General features: G+C 42.2%; 2 protein-coding genes across 4 annotated transcripts in view; one reads left to right on the top strand and one right to left on the bottom strand.

Annotated features, from left to right (window-relative positions):
• Positions 1-10741, bottom strand: part of GTF2H1 (general transcription factor IIH subunit 1) — a 52664-nt gene extending 41923 nt beyond the window's left edge. The window contains exon 1 of the mRNA XM_010349664.3: positions 10311-10741. The gene's annotated coding sequence lies outside the window, so the exon portion shown is untranslated. The remainder of the gene's footprint in view (positions 1-10310) is intronic.
• Positions 10742-10827: 86 nt separating this feature from the next.
• HPS5 (HPS5 biogenesis of lysosomal organelles complex 2 subunit 2) overlaps positions 10828-16251 on the top strand; it is a 45057-nt gene continuing 39633 nt past the window's right edge. Inside the window, exons 1-2 of one of the 3 annotated variants that reach the window (XM_010349735.3) lie at positions 10828-10925; positions 14768-14924. In XM_010349735.3, the coding sequence (XP_010348037.3) occupies positions 14817-14924 (108 nt within the window). In that variant the 5' untranslated portion in view covers positions 10828-10925; positions 14768-14816. The other 2 variants (XM_010349773.3, XM_074401202.1) reach the window with 2 other exon arrangements.

Here is a 16251-nt window from a genome sequence, read left to right as displayed (position 1 = left end):
TGTGTGGTCTTTTATACAGTCTATATTTAGAATTGTAAAACTTTAGAATTACACAGACATACTTATTATTTAGTTCAAATTTGTTTCAATTGAAACAACTAAGGTCTTCAAAATTTGTGGGGCCTTCCCAGAACTACTCCCAGAGCTAAAACCACACCAAATTTCTTGATTTCTGGTGGTTTTTTTTGTATACCAGAAAATAAAACTGAGAGAATAACACATGCTAATTTCCTATCTTGTAACATTCAAATATCTTCAACTGCTCTCCGTGTCTTGGCCATGATTCGCTGGTATAATGGCTGTTACCTAGGAAAGAATGTGGTCCCTCCAGCCCCATCCCCTGCCTGTGGGAAATCTAAATGCTCAACCCAAATCCTCCAGGCTTGAGTGTGGCTGTCTGGAATCTGAGGCTGAAAAGAACTTTGAGGCTGTCTGGGCTCAGTAAGAAAGACTGCTGACTGATGGTGATGTCTGTCATGGGCTGGAATGGAGAAAGTTGTTGTGGCACCAATGCCACATATATGTCATTTCTTGTGAAGTTATGACTTTAGTTTTCATTCCCAGAGGAATGGCTAAAATATAATTTAAGAATTACATCTGCCCTGGGCAAATAAGTGAAGTTTTACTGAAACATTTTTCCTGAGGTTAAAACAAATGAAAACAGGCTGAGTGAGGTGGCTTAACACCTGTAATCCCTGTGATTTGGGAGGCCAAGACAGGAGATATCACTTGAGCCCAAGAGTTTGAGATCAGCCTGGTCAACAAAGTGAGACCCCCATCTGTACAAAAAATGAAAAAAATAGCCAGGTGTGACAGTGCATATAGGTCTAACTACTTAGGAGGCCAAGGTGGGAGAACTGCTTGAGTCCAGGAATTTGAGGCTGCAGTGAGCTCTGATCACCTCACTGTGTTCCAATCTGGATGATAGAGACCCTGTTTCTAAACAAATAAAATGGGAACAGTAAAATACTGGATCTGCTGTAGTTATTCAAAATAACTGCAAACTTCTATTTGAACATAATGGAAAAATAAGGAAGAGAAGCATGGTAGGCATTAAATACAGTAAGAAACCAGAAACTGTTACATTACAAAAAGAAAAAAAATACCCAAAAACTATTATTTAAACCATCACCTCTTAAGATTAATAAACATGGCTGGGCACGGTGGCTCCTGTCTATCATCTCAGCACCTTGGGAGGCTGAGGTAGGTGGATGGCTTGAGCTCAGGAGTTCGAGACCAGTACGGGCAACATGGTGAAATCCCATTCCCCCTCAAAAAATACAAAAATTAGCTGGGCACAGAGATGTGCTCCTGCAGTCCCAGCTACTTGGAAGGCTGAGGTGGAACTACTTGAGTCTGGGAGGCAGAGGTTGCAGTGAGCTGAGATTACACCACTGCATTCCATCCTGGGGATGAAAGTGAAACTGTGCCTGAAAACAAAGCAAAACAAACCACTGGATTTAAAAAATTACTTCTTATTCACTCAAACAATGAGTTAGAATTAAAAAATATAAGGGAAAAAAGTGAAATTTTGCTTTCTTTGAAGTTGATTATCTCAATTATTAGTCAGATACCCCTTTTATAGGTCTTTACAGGCTATTCTATCTAGAGAAGAGATAGAAAATAGGTCAGTGTGAATACATTTATCCAATAAATTTGTACTGAGCCAAGGAGCCTGGGGGCTATCCAAAGATGAATGTCTGTGATTTCTGCTTTCAGAGATCTTCCAGTACAGCGACCAAGGTATGTGTGTATGTGTGCTATTTATTAGTGTATGCAAATTATAATGTGTGTAGAGTCCTAATTAGGGAAAAGGAGTCAGGCTGGTGGGAGCAGGGGAAAGAAAAAAAAAAAAAAGGCAAGTAAGCTACAAGTCAGCCTTTCTTCATGGTGCAGGACACATAGCCCTCCTGTGCAAATAACTCACAATCTCCCTGTGCCGGACTTATCACCAGACCTTCAGCTGATAGAAAAATGCAAGTTAGCACACTGCAACTTTGGTGCTATTAGTTCTGCACGTTAGCCCTCTTCAACACAAGCACTATCCTGTAAAACCCCCAACAAATCTGCCTTTATTTACCTGCAAGTGTCTTGGCAAATTCTTTTTACTACTGTTGCCACCAGCCTCAGACCCTCCCTACCCACACCATGAAGTCCCAAAAGAGATACAAAAATGTTCTGAGTTAGGACTCAGAGACAGTTTCTTCACTCAGAAAGCCATGAGAAATGTTTGCCACAAATTTTTTAAAAAGCCATTAAACAAAACTGAGATATAATTAACAAACCAACAAATGCATAGCTCTTAAGCATTTTGCTTAATGCGTTTTGACAATAGTACACACCCATTTACAATTACCCAAAATGAGACACAGAACATTTCAGTCACCCTTGAACATGCCCTCATGTTTCCTTCAGGTCAATCTCTTTTCCCCAACCTCCAGCAACTATTCTGATTTCTATCACCACAGATTCATTTTTAACTGTTCTAGGATTTCATATGAAAGGAATAATACAATATATACTCTTTTTGTCTCTAGTTTTTAGCTTAACATGTTATTTGAAATCCACCATATTGCTGCATATGTAACAGTTCATTCTTTCTTAAGTCTGCTTAGGATACAGCATAAGGTTCATGATGATCAGCAGGATATGCGGTTGCACAGTTAAGACGGAGGCAGACAGTGGAGAATGCTACCCTATGTGGTAAACAACAGAAAACTTCTGAAGACTTTTGAATACGGGAGTGATCTGTATTTTAGAAATTAATCTGTGGGCAGCAGGAGAGACTGGAGAGGACAGGACAAGGAGGACCACTGAAGAAGCAGAATGAACGTTGTTAAAGTGCTGAAGGAAGGGTCATGGTTGCTTGCCCATACCCCATTTCTGAGCCTTCCTGACATGAGAACAGTGGTACCATTTTCAGAAATTAATGAGAAGGAAGAGCAGATTTGAAAGTGAAGATAAGAAATTCAGTTCTGGACATGATGAGTGTGAGGCATTGCTGAGTCATGCAGGTGGAGACAGTTTGCATTAATAGGTATTTGCAAATGCTGGAATAAAGCCCAATTAGATGACCGCTTTTAATTAAAAAGCGATTTTAAAAATTCTATAATGTCACAACCCTAACATCAATTTTCCTCATTTTTAATTGTGCTTACCTTATCTGTACCCACCTTACAAATGTAATCATAAAATACAGTCAAGTTCATTATTAGGTGATTTTTACTCACCACGAAGAATTTCTCTGTGCTTTCTTACAATCCCCAGTTTTGATATCCATGTACCAAATATGATAAAGGGTCACCTTTTTAATAAATGATACCACCTTTTAACTGACTTTTTGATGTCTTAAGACTCATATTAGAGTCTTATACTTCTTGAAGTATAAAAATCTGTTATAAGATTACTTAATGACATGTAAAGATACACAGAGAAAAAAATGCAGTTTGATTCCATATTCTTAAATTATTATTTTTTGACACAATGTCTCAGTCTGTCACCCAGGCTGGAGTGCAGTGGTGTGATCTCAGCTCACTGCAACCTCCTCCTCCTGGGTTCAAACAATTCTCCCTGCCCCAGCCTTCCAAGTAGCTGGGATTACAGACGCCCGCCACCACACCCAGCTAATTTGTGTATTTTTTAGTAGAGATGGGGTTTTGCCATGTTGGCCAGGTTGGTCTTGCACTCCTGATCTCAGGTGATCCACCTGCCTCAGCCTCCCAAAGTGTTGGAATTACAGGCGTTAGCCACCGTGCCTGGCCATATGCATACATATATACATACATATATATACATATATATATATATATTTTTTTTTTTTTGAGATGGTGTCTCGCTCTGTTGCCCAGGCTGGAGCGCCGTGGCGTGATCTCAGCTCACTGCAACCTCTGCATCCCAGGTTCAAGGGATTTTCCTGCCTCAGCCTCCTGAGTAGCTGGGATTACAGGTGCATGCCACCATGCCCAGCAAATGCTTGTATTTTAGTAGAGATGTGGTTTCACCATGTTGGTCAGGTTGGTCTCTAACTCCTGACCTTGTGATCTGTCCACCTCAGCCTCCCAAAGTGCTGGGAAAACAGGCGTGAGCCACTGAGTCTGGCCTGCCCATATTCTTTTTTTTGTTTTGTTTTGTTTTGTTTTTGTTTTTGTTTTTGAGACGGAGTTTCGCTCTTGTTACCCAGGCTGGAGAGCAATGGCGCAATCTTGGCTCACTGCAACCTCCGCCTCCTGGGGTTCAGGCAATTCTCCTGCCTCAGCCTCCCGAGTAGCTGGGATTACAGGCATGCGCCACCATGCCCAGCTCATTTTTTGTATTTTTAGTAGAGACGGGGTTTCACCGTGTTGACCAGGATGGTCTCGATCTTCTGACCTCGTGATCCACCCGCCTCAGCCTCCCAAAGTGCTGGGATTACAGGCTTGAGCCACCGTGCCCGGCTCAATATTCTTAAATTTTAAAAAATCTAAAATTTAGGCTGGGCAGGGTGGCTCATGCCTGTAATCCCAGCACTTTGGAAAGTCAAAGAGGGTAGATTGCCTGAGACCAGGAGTTTAAGACCAGCCTATGCAACATAGCAAAATCCTGTCTCTACAAAAACTATAAAAATTAACTGGAGCTGGGAGCATACACCTGTAGTCCCAGCAACTCGGGAGGCTGAAGTGGGAGGATTACCTGAGCCTGGGAAGATGGAGGCTGTAGTGAGCCATGATGACGCCAATGCACTCCAGTCTGGATGACAGAGTGAGACATCATCTCAAAATAATACTCACCATCATCTAGAATTTACTGAATGCTTAATAATATGTCAGTACTGGACTAAGTCTCTTATAGGCATTATCTCAGTCAGGCCCCAGTTAATAACCCCATGAAGTAGGTTCTATTATTAGTTTCATTTTGTAGATAAGGAAATGGTCTGAGACATCAAGATGCTTTCTTAAAGCATCAGGGAAGTTGCAGAACTGGGTTTGAATCTGGGTCAATCTGTCCTTGAAATTCCACTATGCTACTCTGCAAATATATGTGACTGGAGGGAGGGATAGATACCAAATTTAATAGTGATTATGGGTGATAAAAAAATACAGATGACTTAAATATTCTTTTACTTTTCTGATCTATAATAAATATGTATTTTATATTAGTTATTTTAAAAATGTCTTCCCAAGAGTTTATTCTCTATCAAATCAAATGTTTATAAGGTACCCAAAGAAAGTGTTAGGGTTGCTAGTGTCAGAATTTGAAAACAGTGTTTTCTATTTCCAACAGTTTTATTATTTTCAATTTATGTAATACACCGTGTTATCACTTTTTTTTTTTTTTTTTTTTTGAGATGGAGTTTCACTCTTGTTACCCAGGCTGGAGTGCAATGGTGCAATCTCGGCTCACCGCAACCTCTGCCTCCTGGGTTCAAGCAATTCTCCTGCCTCAGCCTCCTGAGTAGCTAGGATTACAGGCACGTGCCACCATGCCCAGCTAATTTTTTTTTTTTTTTTTTCAGTAGAGACGGGGTTTCACTATGTTGACCAGGATGGTCTCGATCTCTTGACCTCATGATCCACCCGCCTCGGCCTCCCAAAGTGCTGGGATTACAGACTTGAGCCACTGCGCCCGGCTATCACTTGTACTTTTAAACTAATTTATGAAAAGAAATTTTATAAGATCTATGAAATCATCAGTTGAAATACTTTAACATTAATTTTCTAGTACTCTTTATAATAAACATGTAACTATCCAATATTTCTGCCTCAGCTTCTTGAGTAGCTCAGGTTACTGATGCCTGCCACCACGCCCAACTAATTTTTTGTTTTTTTTGTTTTTTTTTAAGTAGAGATGGGGTTTTGAGGCAGGTTGATCACTTGAGGTCTGGACTTAGAGATAACATATTTTTAAAAGCCCACTCTGTAGAATATGAAACTGGACTGAAAAACCATACAAATTAGGAACTACATTTTAGAAAAAAAGAGTTAAAATCTAAGAAAGATGAGAGGGGAGGATTTTAGGGGGAAGTTAGCAGATAATTTTAAGTATGTTGATACTTCATTATCCTACTTAAGTAGGATAATTTAAAGTATGTCAGTAGTTGGAAGAAAAGCAGTGAGCAAGGACAGCTAATAGAGCAAGTTTTCAATTAACTGGGCTTACAGTAGCACAAATAAAGTGTTAGTATTGGAAAATAATACAAAAGGCTTTCTGAGTTGAGAAGGAAAGAAAATGTATGAAGACAGAGAAACTTCACAGTGGAGATACATTATATCAACTGGGAAGAACATAACTTTTCTTTTTTGGGGGAAGCCTTGCTCTGTTGCCCAGGTTAGAGTGCAGGGGCATCATCTTGGCTCACTGCAACCTCTGCCTCCCAGGTTCAAGTGATTCCCTTGCCTCAGCCTCCTGAATAGCTGGGATTATAGGCATACGCCACCATACTGGCTAATTTTTGTAATTTTTGGTAGAGATGGGGTTTCGCCATGTTGGCTAGGCTGGTCTCGAACTCCTGACCTCAGGTGATCTGCCCCTCTCAGTCTCCCAAAAGTGCTAGGATTACAGGCATGAGCCACCATGCCCAGCCACAGACTATCAAATATAACATGTAAAACCATTTATATCAAAATTCATTTATAGGGAACTTAATTGTCTCAGAGCTAATTTGCTTGGTAAATTTTCCTAGTCATCTGTAGCACCTCTGTTAATTGTTCAAGACCAGTATCAGGAGGTTTATTAGAATCACTGGCGCTATCTTACCGTGCCTTCTGTGATTTCCAGGTTTTCTTGAGTGCATGAGTGGCAAACACTTCTTCCCAGTAGAACTCTCTAACAGCCATAGAAATTTATGCAAGTTATTGGTGTAGGCTACATTTAAACAGATCAGGTCAATGAAGATCTAGCTTTACTTAGAAGACTTCTTTAAATAGCAAGACCTCTAGTAAAGGCATTAATTTATTTGCAGTTAAAAATGTATTTGTCTTAATCTATATTCATATGCCTTGCTCTGAGCCTTTGTACATTCTCTTCCTTTCCCATTAACTGGCTTTTACTCATTTTTTTTTCAGTCTATGGTAAGCTTCAAAGTTACCAGCTGAAGTCTCCTATTATTTTCTTCATGGCACTTACTACAAAATAATTTTTAATGTAATTCTTTTAATGCATACATTGCCGGACAGATTGAAAGCTTCAAAAGGGAGGAGAGAGGCCACACATGTTGGGTTCTCTGTAATAGAGCACCCAAATAATATAGTGTTTGGCCTATAGTAAGAGTCCAAGAAATATCAATGACATCATTTAAGATCTTGTTGTTAAAAGAATACAATCTCTTGGTAAGACATAATGAGAATCTTCGCATATACATCCTTACCTAAACTCCAGAAGCACTATAGCCTTCAACTCACAGACCAATGTACCATTTCTCATACAGATTCTAATAACTGGATCTTGCCCTTAAAAGGAAACAGTGATAGGGAAGAATTTGAACTGGCTGATCACAAATCTCTAAATTACTGCACCTCTGCATTTCCATTACCTACATCCCCTTCTCCAATGTGCAAGAGATAAATGGGGGAGATGAGATGCGGGAAACAAGTGAAAGAGAAATTATCCTCTGAAAGGAGGATTACTGGAGAGCACTGTTATACTTGCCAGCATACAAAAATGGAGATTTGGAATGCTACTCACCAACAAGCAATTGAAAAGTGTTTTAACAATTCAGCATTACAGGAAATAACTTTAGAAGCATGTAAAGAGTGACCAAAATGTACTGTTTTAAGGATAATTCCAAAGACAAGGAAGATATTAAGGAGAATAACTGCTGTGGCAATTTTAGGACTGAGCCCTTGTACCTTTTACAGCAGTGCAGGGAAGAGGCAGGAGGAGGAAAATTCGACAGAGGTGCATAATAAAGGAAAATATGCTCATATCCACTAATAAATACTGCATGCTGACAAGAGTACATTACCAAAATTGAGAGAAGAGTAATCAGTTGGTAATCAAAGTGGTGAAAAGAGGAACCACTAGATCAATGCCTGAGACTGCCACAATGAAGGCAGGAAAGAGAAAGAAGGGCACAAAGCTGCCTCTATCAGCTGTATCCATAAGACAGAGATAAAAGGTGGCCAGATGCTAGGAAAGCTCAAGGTGTACCAGACAACATTTTGATAGTAGGGAATAAAATAGCACAGAGAAGCAGGTTACCAGAGGGCAGGACACACGGTACCAGCAGGGAGAAGGTACAAGCCTTGAGGGCAGTACACACTGGAAGCATTCACAACTGACTGGTGCTGATCGCTGGCTTCACTTCTTTTAACTGATTCTTCTCCCTCACTACATTAATCTTCCTAGCATTTTTCAAAAGCCCTATCTGAATTTAGTTTTGTTTTTTTTTTTTTCACATTTGTACTGCAATGTGTATTTAATATCACCTAGGAGAGATTCAAATTTATCAATCTGCTGCACTGCTAAAAGTCAGCTGAGTGGCCTGGCTAACATGGCGAAATCCCATCTCTACTAAAAATACGAAAAATAGCCAGGCATAGTGGTATGCGCCTGTGGGCCCAGCCATTTCGGAGGCTGAGGCAGAAGTGCTTGAACCGAGGAGGAGGTTGCAGAGAGACGAGCTCACACCATTGCACTCCAGCCTGGGAAACAAGAGTGAAACTCTTTCTCAAAAAAAAAAAAAAAAAAGGCCTGGCGCGGTGGCTCAAGCCTGTAATCCCAGCACTTTGGGAGGCCGAGGTGGGTGGTTCACAAGGTCAAGAGATCGAGACCATCCTGGTCAACATGGTGAAAGCCCATCTCTACTAAAAACACAAAAATTAGCTGGGCATGGTAGTGCGTGCCTCTAATCCCAGCTACTCAGGAGGCCGAGGCAGGAGAATTGCCTGAACCCAGGAGGCGGAGGTTGCGGTGAGCCGAGATCACGCCATTGCACTCCAGCCTGGGTAACAAGAGCGAAACTGCGTCTCAAAAAAAAAAAGAAAAAAGAAAAAAAAAAAGGCTCAGTGAGGATACTATAGTAGACCATCTCCTTTTTCTCCTTTCTGAATGAGGGACTTGAGCCTGCTAACAGGTACAAAGTTCTCTCCAGAGTCTAGTCCTTCTGTAAGCCCAAGGCCTGCTACTTGAGGTTATCTTCCTTGAAGTTGTGACCTTTCTATCTCAAATGCTCTTGTTTTGGCTTTTAAAAAATCTTAAGGTTGGCAACTTGGGTTTAATTACCTAAGTCCAGTTCGGTGGTTTTCAAACTGTGTTCCAAGGAGATGCCTCTAGCATAGAGGTAAAGTGGAGTAGTGAGGCCTGGCCATTCTGAACTTAGTTCCAGCAGAGCATGCTGCTTTACACATTGGGGGTCAGGTAAAAATTCATGGGAAGAAACTGTTCCACTCCTTTAAAACGTTTGAAAATCACAAGACTGGATAATAGTTTTAAAGTCTGGATACTGGTTTGTATAGAGTCAATACTTACTGCAAAACATATTTCATTCAAATCACTCAGTTTAAGAGTGGGTCTTCAAATCGACAAAAAGTGTATTTTTTAATGTCTCCTTTCCCCATCCCCATTTTACTGATGCTAAAATAGGAGTTTCGGAGTCAACTGAGCCAAGCATGGTGGCTCAGGCCTATACTTCCAGCGCTTTAGGAGGTCAAGGCAGGAGAATCGCTTGAGCCCAGAAATTCGAACTTACAGTGAGCTATTACAACGCCACTGCATTCCAGCCACGACGACAGAGCAAGCCTGTCTCTTAAAAAAAAAAAAAAAAAAAAAAAAAAAAAGTCACCACCTTATTTAATTTAGCCTTTGAGAACACTGGGGGATTAACAAAAAATTACGTATATCCAGGTACTGGTATGTTTTTCATCATCACATGACAATCAAATTGGGCATGACCAAAACTAGCAGTGTGCGAACTGGCACACGTTGAGAGGTTAAGATTGACAGGTGGAAGCAAAAGGTGTGCTGACACCAAAGTGAGCGCTTGCCTCTTACAGAATCCCAGACTCAGCAGCACATTTCCTAACGGCAAGGGCTTCTCTGTCTGGAAGAGGCCTCCACTTCATTCTCATAAGCCAAATATGATCCCGGCTTTGGGTAAACCTTCAAGTCCCGGCTCTCAGTGGATAAGCAGGCTTCCTTTAGGCAAGTAGATTAGGGGTCGCCTCTTCCTCGTTTTGGGGTAAGGGCAAACAAGACGGTAGGCTTGGGCGTTGTGACAACGGCGACAGGGACGCTGGGAAAAGGGGTAGAATCCACGCCGTTCTGCGGCCCCCGGGCCTGTCAGCGCCTCACCCGCCCACCCACCGGCCCGCCCGCATTCTTCGGTCTAAACTTACCAGGTGGAAGCTATAACTCTAGGCAGGAAGTAACTAACTGGGTTGGGTCCGGTCGAGTTCCGCTGAGCTTCTTAGAGCCGCTGCTGGGAAGAGGCTGAAACCCAGTGGCTGCAGCAGTCGCCACCGCCTCTGTTACTGGGGGGTCTCGCCTCCATCGCTGGCTGCGGAGTCTGAGGGCACGTGACCGGAAATACCAAGGCGGGCCCTTGGGCGCGTGACTCAAGAGCGCGGCCGCCATGACACCTTCCGCTACTTCCCTCCCTCCCCAACGGGTTCCCGCCTGTTTCGTTTCCTCTCTCCGGTCTCAAGCGGTGAAGGGTCCTGGGATCCTGGTTGACCCAACCATTTGGCCTAGAGCTCCTCCGGTTCCAGTCGGCGCCGTGTCTTCAGCCGGTAACGGCCCTCCGGGTGCAGGCCGTAGACAGCGTAATCTCGACCGCAGCCTGAGGGGGAGGAACCACGCACAAGGAGGGGCGTGACTCGTCACGTGACAAGGAAGTGCTGTTAGTAGTGTTGTCCCCAGGTCCGCGGCTCTCCTGGATGACGTCAGCAAGGAAGGGGCGGAACGGGAGGAGAGACTGGAGACTGAAGTTCGCGTTCCGCCCTTAGTGCACGGTGAGTTCTCCTGTGCTAAGCCGGGAGACAAGATCCACTGAGACCTGCGAGGTACTGGCCTGGATGTGGTGGAGCTGGGACCTCCGGGCTGCTAGTGTGTGAGCCTGGCTTTGAAAATTGGTTACTGGGTCTCCTCTCGAGATCTCAAGGTACTAAGGTTACTGCTGTTAAAAAGGTAGTAGTTCCACTAGGCAAGGAGCTTTTTGTGGCCAGGGATTGTGTTTTGTTCATCTGTGTCTCCAGCGGTGTGTTCAGTGCCTGGAACATAGTAGGCACTCAGAATGTTGAATGAATGTGTGAATGAGTCAGTCGTCATTTGTCTGTCTGGGGCGGAGAGTTGTTTTCTGATCATTTCTTCTTGGATAGAAAGATCACTTTGTGAAAATGAGGGAATCTGCAACTTCCCCTTCCCATTTCTTCTATTTTTGCTCCCTTTCTTATTTCTTTCTCCTCTTCTTTCTTCCACGCACCTGCTGGGACAAAATAACCTATTTGCATTTGATGTATGACCAACAAACACTACTATTTTACGGTAATGGAAAGACGATGCGATTTGGATTCAGAAGATATGTAGTCTTATCTCAGCTCTACCATTTATGAGCTCTCACAGAAGTTGTTTCATTTATGTTGGTTAAGCATTTGTCGCCAACTTCTATGTTCTTAGTTTTTGGTAGAGTGACCTCACAGAAGTAACATTTAAACTCAGCTTTGCAGAAAGATAGGGTTTTGGTAAATGGGGGAAGAGTCCATAAACAGCATATATTAAACCATGGAGGCACAGCAAATTTATAGAATGAAAGAGAAAAAAAAGAGTTGAGTCCAATGTAGTTGGAGAATAGGAGAGAAGTTAAGATGGGAAATGAGGCTGGAAAAAGAAGTAGGGACGAGATAACAGATTACAAAGAAGTGGAGCTATTGAAGGTTTGTACAGTTTTCAGTATATACCTTTAAAACTTCATTATGGAAAATTACAAATGTAGACAAAAAGTAGGATAGTAAAATGACCCCTCAGGTACACTTAACCCAAATTGAACAATTATCAGCATTCTGCTGTTCCTGTTAATACTGAGTTTGTACATTTCTAGGTACTTTTTATATCCATTGTTGCATTTGATTAATAGCAGCTTTCAATTTGCTTAGCTACTGGCTAAGAAGATTTTATTTATGTAAACAATTTCTTTGGGTTTTAGTTGACTACTTGCTCTGTTGAATCAATAGTGTGCCATGGCCACTTAAACACAAATAATACTCTTTTAGGCTGTAATATAGAAACTTAGTGTCTAGATCCAGAAGTTAGTCTTTCTACTCTATTCTGGGCTTATTCAACTACTTAAGGAGTATTATGCTTAGTTTGAGGGACCTCACTTGTAGGCAAACTAAAGTGCCTCTCTAGAAGGTTGAAACAGAGACAGGGTTGGAAAATGTCATGTCAGGAGTGATGGTGGAACTGGGAATGTTAAATTTTTAGAAGACCTAATAATGCTTTTCAAATACCGAAGGACTGCTTTGGAAAGAGACAGCTTGTTCCCTTCAACTGTAGAAGCTACATACAATTAGGAATAATGGTAGAACTCTAAGTGATCAGGCTTCAGCACAGTATTAACAAGAACCTTGTAACAGTAGTGAGCCCTGTGGAGGAGTAGAATTGGCAGCTTCATGACAGTGTGTTTTCTTTCTATTGCTGAAAATGTTCAGGGCTCTAGGGCAAAACTAATTTTTGAATTAGGTGGACATGTTCACTGAATTACCGATGAGTCTTTTTCCAGCTTGAGAATTCTAGGAAGCAGGGCTCCTGTGGGATCTTGAAAGCTGGATATGTTTGGATAAGAAGACCTGGAAGGGAAGCAGTCATTTCAGGGAGAGTAAACATAAATGTATAAAGTTCGTGTTGGTTTAGCACTGTCATCCAGCAGCTTCTCTGAGAATTGGCATTGCTTATGCTGTTTTTATTTATCTCTGTTAAATTCTTTTTTTTTTTTTTTTTAAAGTAGAACTTAACTAGGTGTGTCCCCCTCACCACCGTTGTATAATAACTTTCAGGACTTTCTCTTTTCATAGAGATTAACGAAAAATGACCTATCTACTTCGGAGTTTCTTTGTTTCAAGATCACAAGTAGAAGAGACACTACAATATTATCATTCCTTTCCATCCCTCTTGGATCCTGTACCATGGTTTTATCTTTTTCTTGAATCGTCAGTCCCTTTCATTCTAGACTCTACTTTTAGCTACTAGCTACAAATCGGTTTAAGAGTCTCCCCATTGATGAAGTTAAGAGAGGTTTTCTCCTTTTCCACCAGACTTGTGAATAATTGAAATGTTTTATTCTTATTTTCATACCACCCACCCCTTTCTCAAGTCTTTGTTTTCCAGTGTCCAACCACCCACAGTACAGAAATTATGTTACCTCCCGACACCAAATTCTTTAATTCCTTTCTGTTCCCTGCCAAATTAAGTTCAGATTCTTTGGTTTGAAAAATTCAAAGTATTTTGTAACTTGGACCCATATTATGATTACAGGTTTTTCTTTCATTATTCCATTGCTTGTATCCTATGTTTCAACCAAAGACTAAACTTGTGTTCTTCTAGTATATTCTGCATTTTTTCTTCTTTGTATATTTGCTTATTGCTGCCCTACCTGCTACCCTTTGTGTTTTCCTTGAGATAAAAGCCTAGTCTGCTGCGCCCAGTGGCTCACGCCTGTAATCCCCACACTTCGGGAGGCTGAGGTGGGTGGATCAGGAGGTCAGGAGTTCAAGACCATTCTGGCCAAGATGGTGAAGCCCCATTTCTACTAAAAATAGGAAAAATTACTCAGGCATAGTGGCATGCACCTGTAATCCCAGCTACTTGGGAGGCTGAGGCAGGAGAATCACTTGAACCTGGGGAGTGGAGGTTGTAGTGAGCTGAGATCATACCATTGCACTACAGCCTGAGTGACAAAATGAGACTCCATCTAAAAAAAAAAAAAAAAAAAAAAAAGCCTAGTCGGCATCAGTACTACTTTTTTTTTTTTTTTTTTTTTTTTTTTTTTGAGACGGAGTTTCGCTCTTGTTGCCCAGGCTGGAGTGCAATGGCGCGATCTCGGCTCACCGCAACCTCCGCCTCCTGGGTTCAGGCAATTCTCCTGCCTCAGCCTCCCGAGTAGCTGGGATGACAGGCACACGCCACCATGCCCAGCTAATTTTCAGTATTTTTAGTAGAGACGGGGTTTTACCATGTTGACCAGGATGGTCTCGATCTCTTGACCTGGTGATCCACCCGCCTCGGCCTCCCAAAGTGCTGGGATTACAGGCTTGAGCCACCGCGCCCGGCCATCAGTACTACTTTTTTTAGGAAGTTTTCTGCTAGGTTGGAGAGAGGTCTAGTGGCTTATTCCTATTAAGCACTATTAAATTGTTAGCTGATAAATGTAGGGTTTGCTGATATGTTAATAAGTTAAGGCCTTTACAGAAGATTGCATTTTAACGAGAGACTCCTAAAGACAGAAGATTTACTACTCATAGAAATGCAGCAGCAGGGTTGCTGTTTTGCCTCAGAGGACATAGGCCAATTTTTCTAAATCCTACTCTGCCCATTCTGCCTACTCACACTGTTAGATAACACTGGAGGATAGGATTATGGAGGGCCTTGAGAATTCCTGTCTGACACTGTGGGAGTTTGAGTCAGGAAATGACACAATGTAAACATGCTGTGGTATAGAATGTTACCTGTGTGTGTTTTCTTTCTAAGCACGTGTATAGTGGGGACTTTCTCATGTTTCCTATGTTCCCCAGATATTTGTTAAATGCATGTTAAATGAATGGTGGGCTTCTTAAATTATATTTTTGTGGATTTTATTCAGGTGAGGAATACTGTACCTATCATTCAACAAGTTTCAGCTTTCTGGCTAAATGACTTTTGTGCCAGTGATACCAGAGTCCTACAGCCATGTTCTCGCAGAGTTTGAGTCTCTGGATCCGTTACTCTCAGCCCTGCGGCTGGACTCCAGTCGTCTAAAGGTGAATTTCTTGATCCTTGTATCAATTTCATTTTCATGTGCTCTCTGTTACATGTGCCCCTACCCTCTAGTTCAGGCGTCCCCAAACTTTTTACACAGGGGGCCAGTTTATTGTCCCTCAGACCGTTGGAGGGCCACCACGTACTGTGCTTCTCTCACTGACCACCAATGAAAGAGGTGCCCCTTCCTGAAGTGCAGCGGGGGCCGGATAAATGGCCTCAGGGGGCCACATGCGGCCCCCTGAGGCCATAGTTTGGGGACGCCTGCTCTAGTTCCTTATGTTTTGTGGAATATTGGGTGTTCTTACCTGTCCTAGTCATACTTCTGTGGGGAAAAAAAAGAAGAAAATAAACTTCTTGTCTGAGGAATGTGAGCCCCTTTAAATCATCAGGCCCAAGATGGGCATGGGGCTCATGCCTGTAATCCCAGCACTTTGGGAGGCCAAGGTGGGCAGATCATTTGAGGCCAGTAGTTTGAGACCAGCCTGGCCCCCATGGCAGAACTTCGTCTCTGCTAAAAATATAAAACTTAGCCAGGCAAGGTGGCACATGCCTGTATTCCCAGCTACTTGGGAGGCTGAGGCACAAGAATCACTTGAACCCGGGAGGTGGAGGTTGCATGAATTGAGGTCATGCCACTGCACTTTAGCCTGGGCAAGAGTGAGACTCTGTTTCAAAAAAAAAAAAAAACACAAAAATTATCAGGCCCAGAAAAGCACTGGAGTGAAGCAGCAGCCTCATATTACTCTTGCTTGAACTAAATAATTACCTCTTGAAGCTACTTGCTATTATGTGGGCACTAGGCTAAGTGATGCCAAGTAGCGATAAAATGCAGCATACCTTATAGTTCAAGAGTGTATAGCCAATCACTAATCAGTGTTATTTCTGTAAACCAATGAGAATTCCTGACAAACAGCCTTTTTTGAAAACTCGAGTTTCTTGTTTTCCAGAGTATTCCCCAAGGCAACTTCAAAGTATGTCCTAGGCTGCAGTCCTCAGCCTTGGCCCAAATAAACTTGCCGTTTATTTGGCCTCAACCGTCTTCCTTTTAGCTTGACACTTTATATAGAAGTAACATTTTCATAGCTCTTTTTTGATTTATTTTTGAGCTGTCTTTTGAATTCTAATTTACCTCTCCAGAAACTGTGATGCTGACTTGCTTCATTTTTCCCCATAAGCGTTTTGCTGTCTTCTCTCAGAAAGTAATGTATTTGATTGAGAATAAAATGGTAGGCCGGGCGCGGTGGCTCACACCTGTAATCCTAGCACTTTGGGAAGCCAGGCGGGCGGATCACGAGGTCAAGAGATTGAGACCATCCAGGCCAACAT

The sequence above is a fragment of the Saimiri boliviensis genome, chromosome 6 (genome assembly GCF_048565385.1).
Source record: "Saimiri boliviensis isolate mSaiBol1 chromosome 6, mSaiBol1.pri, whole genome shotgun sequence".
Taxonomy (NCBI): domain Eukaryota; kingdom Metazoa; phylum Chordata; class Mammalia; order Primates; family Cebidae; genus Saimiri; species Saimiri boliviensis.
This window is presented reverse-complemented; position numbering and strand designations above follow the sequence as displayed.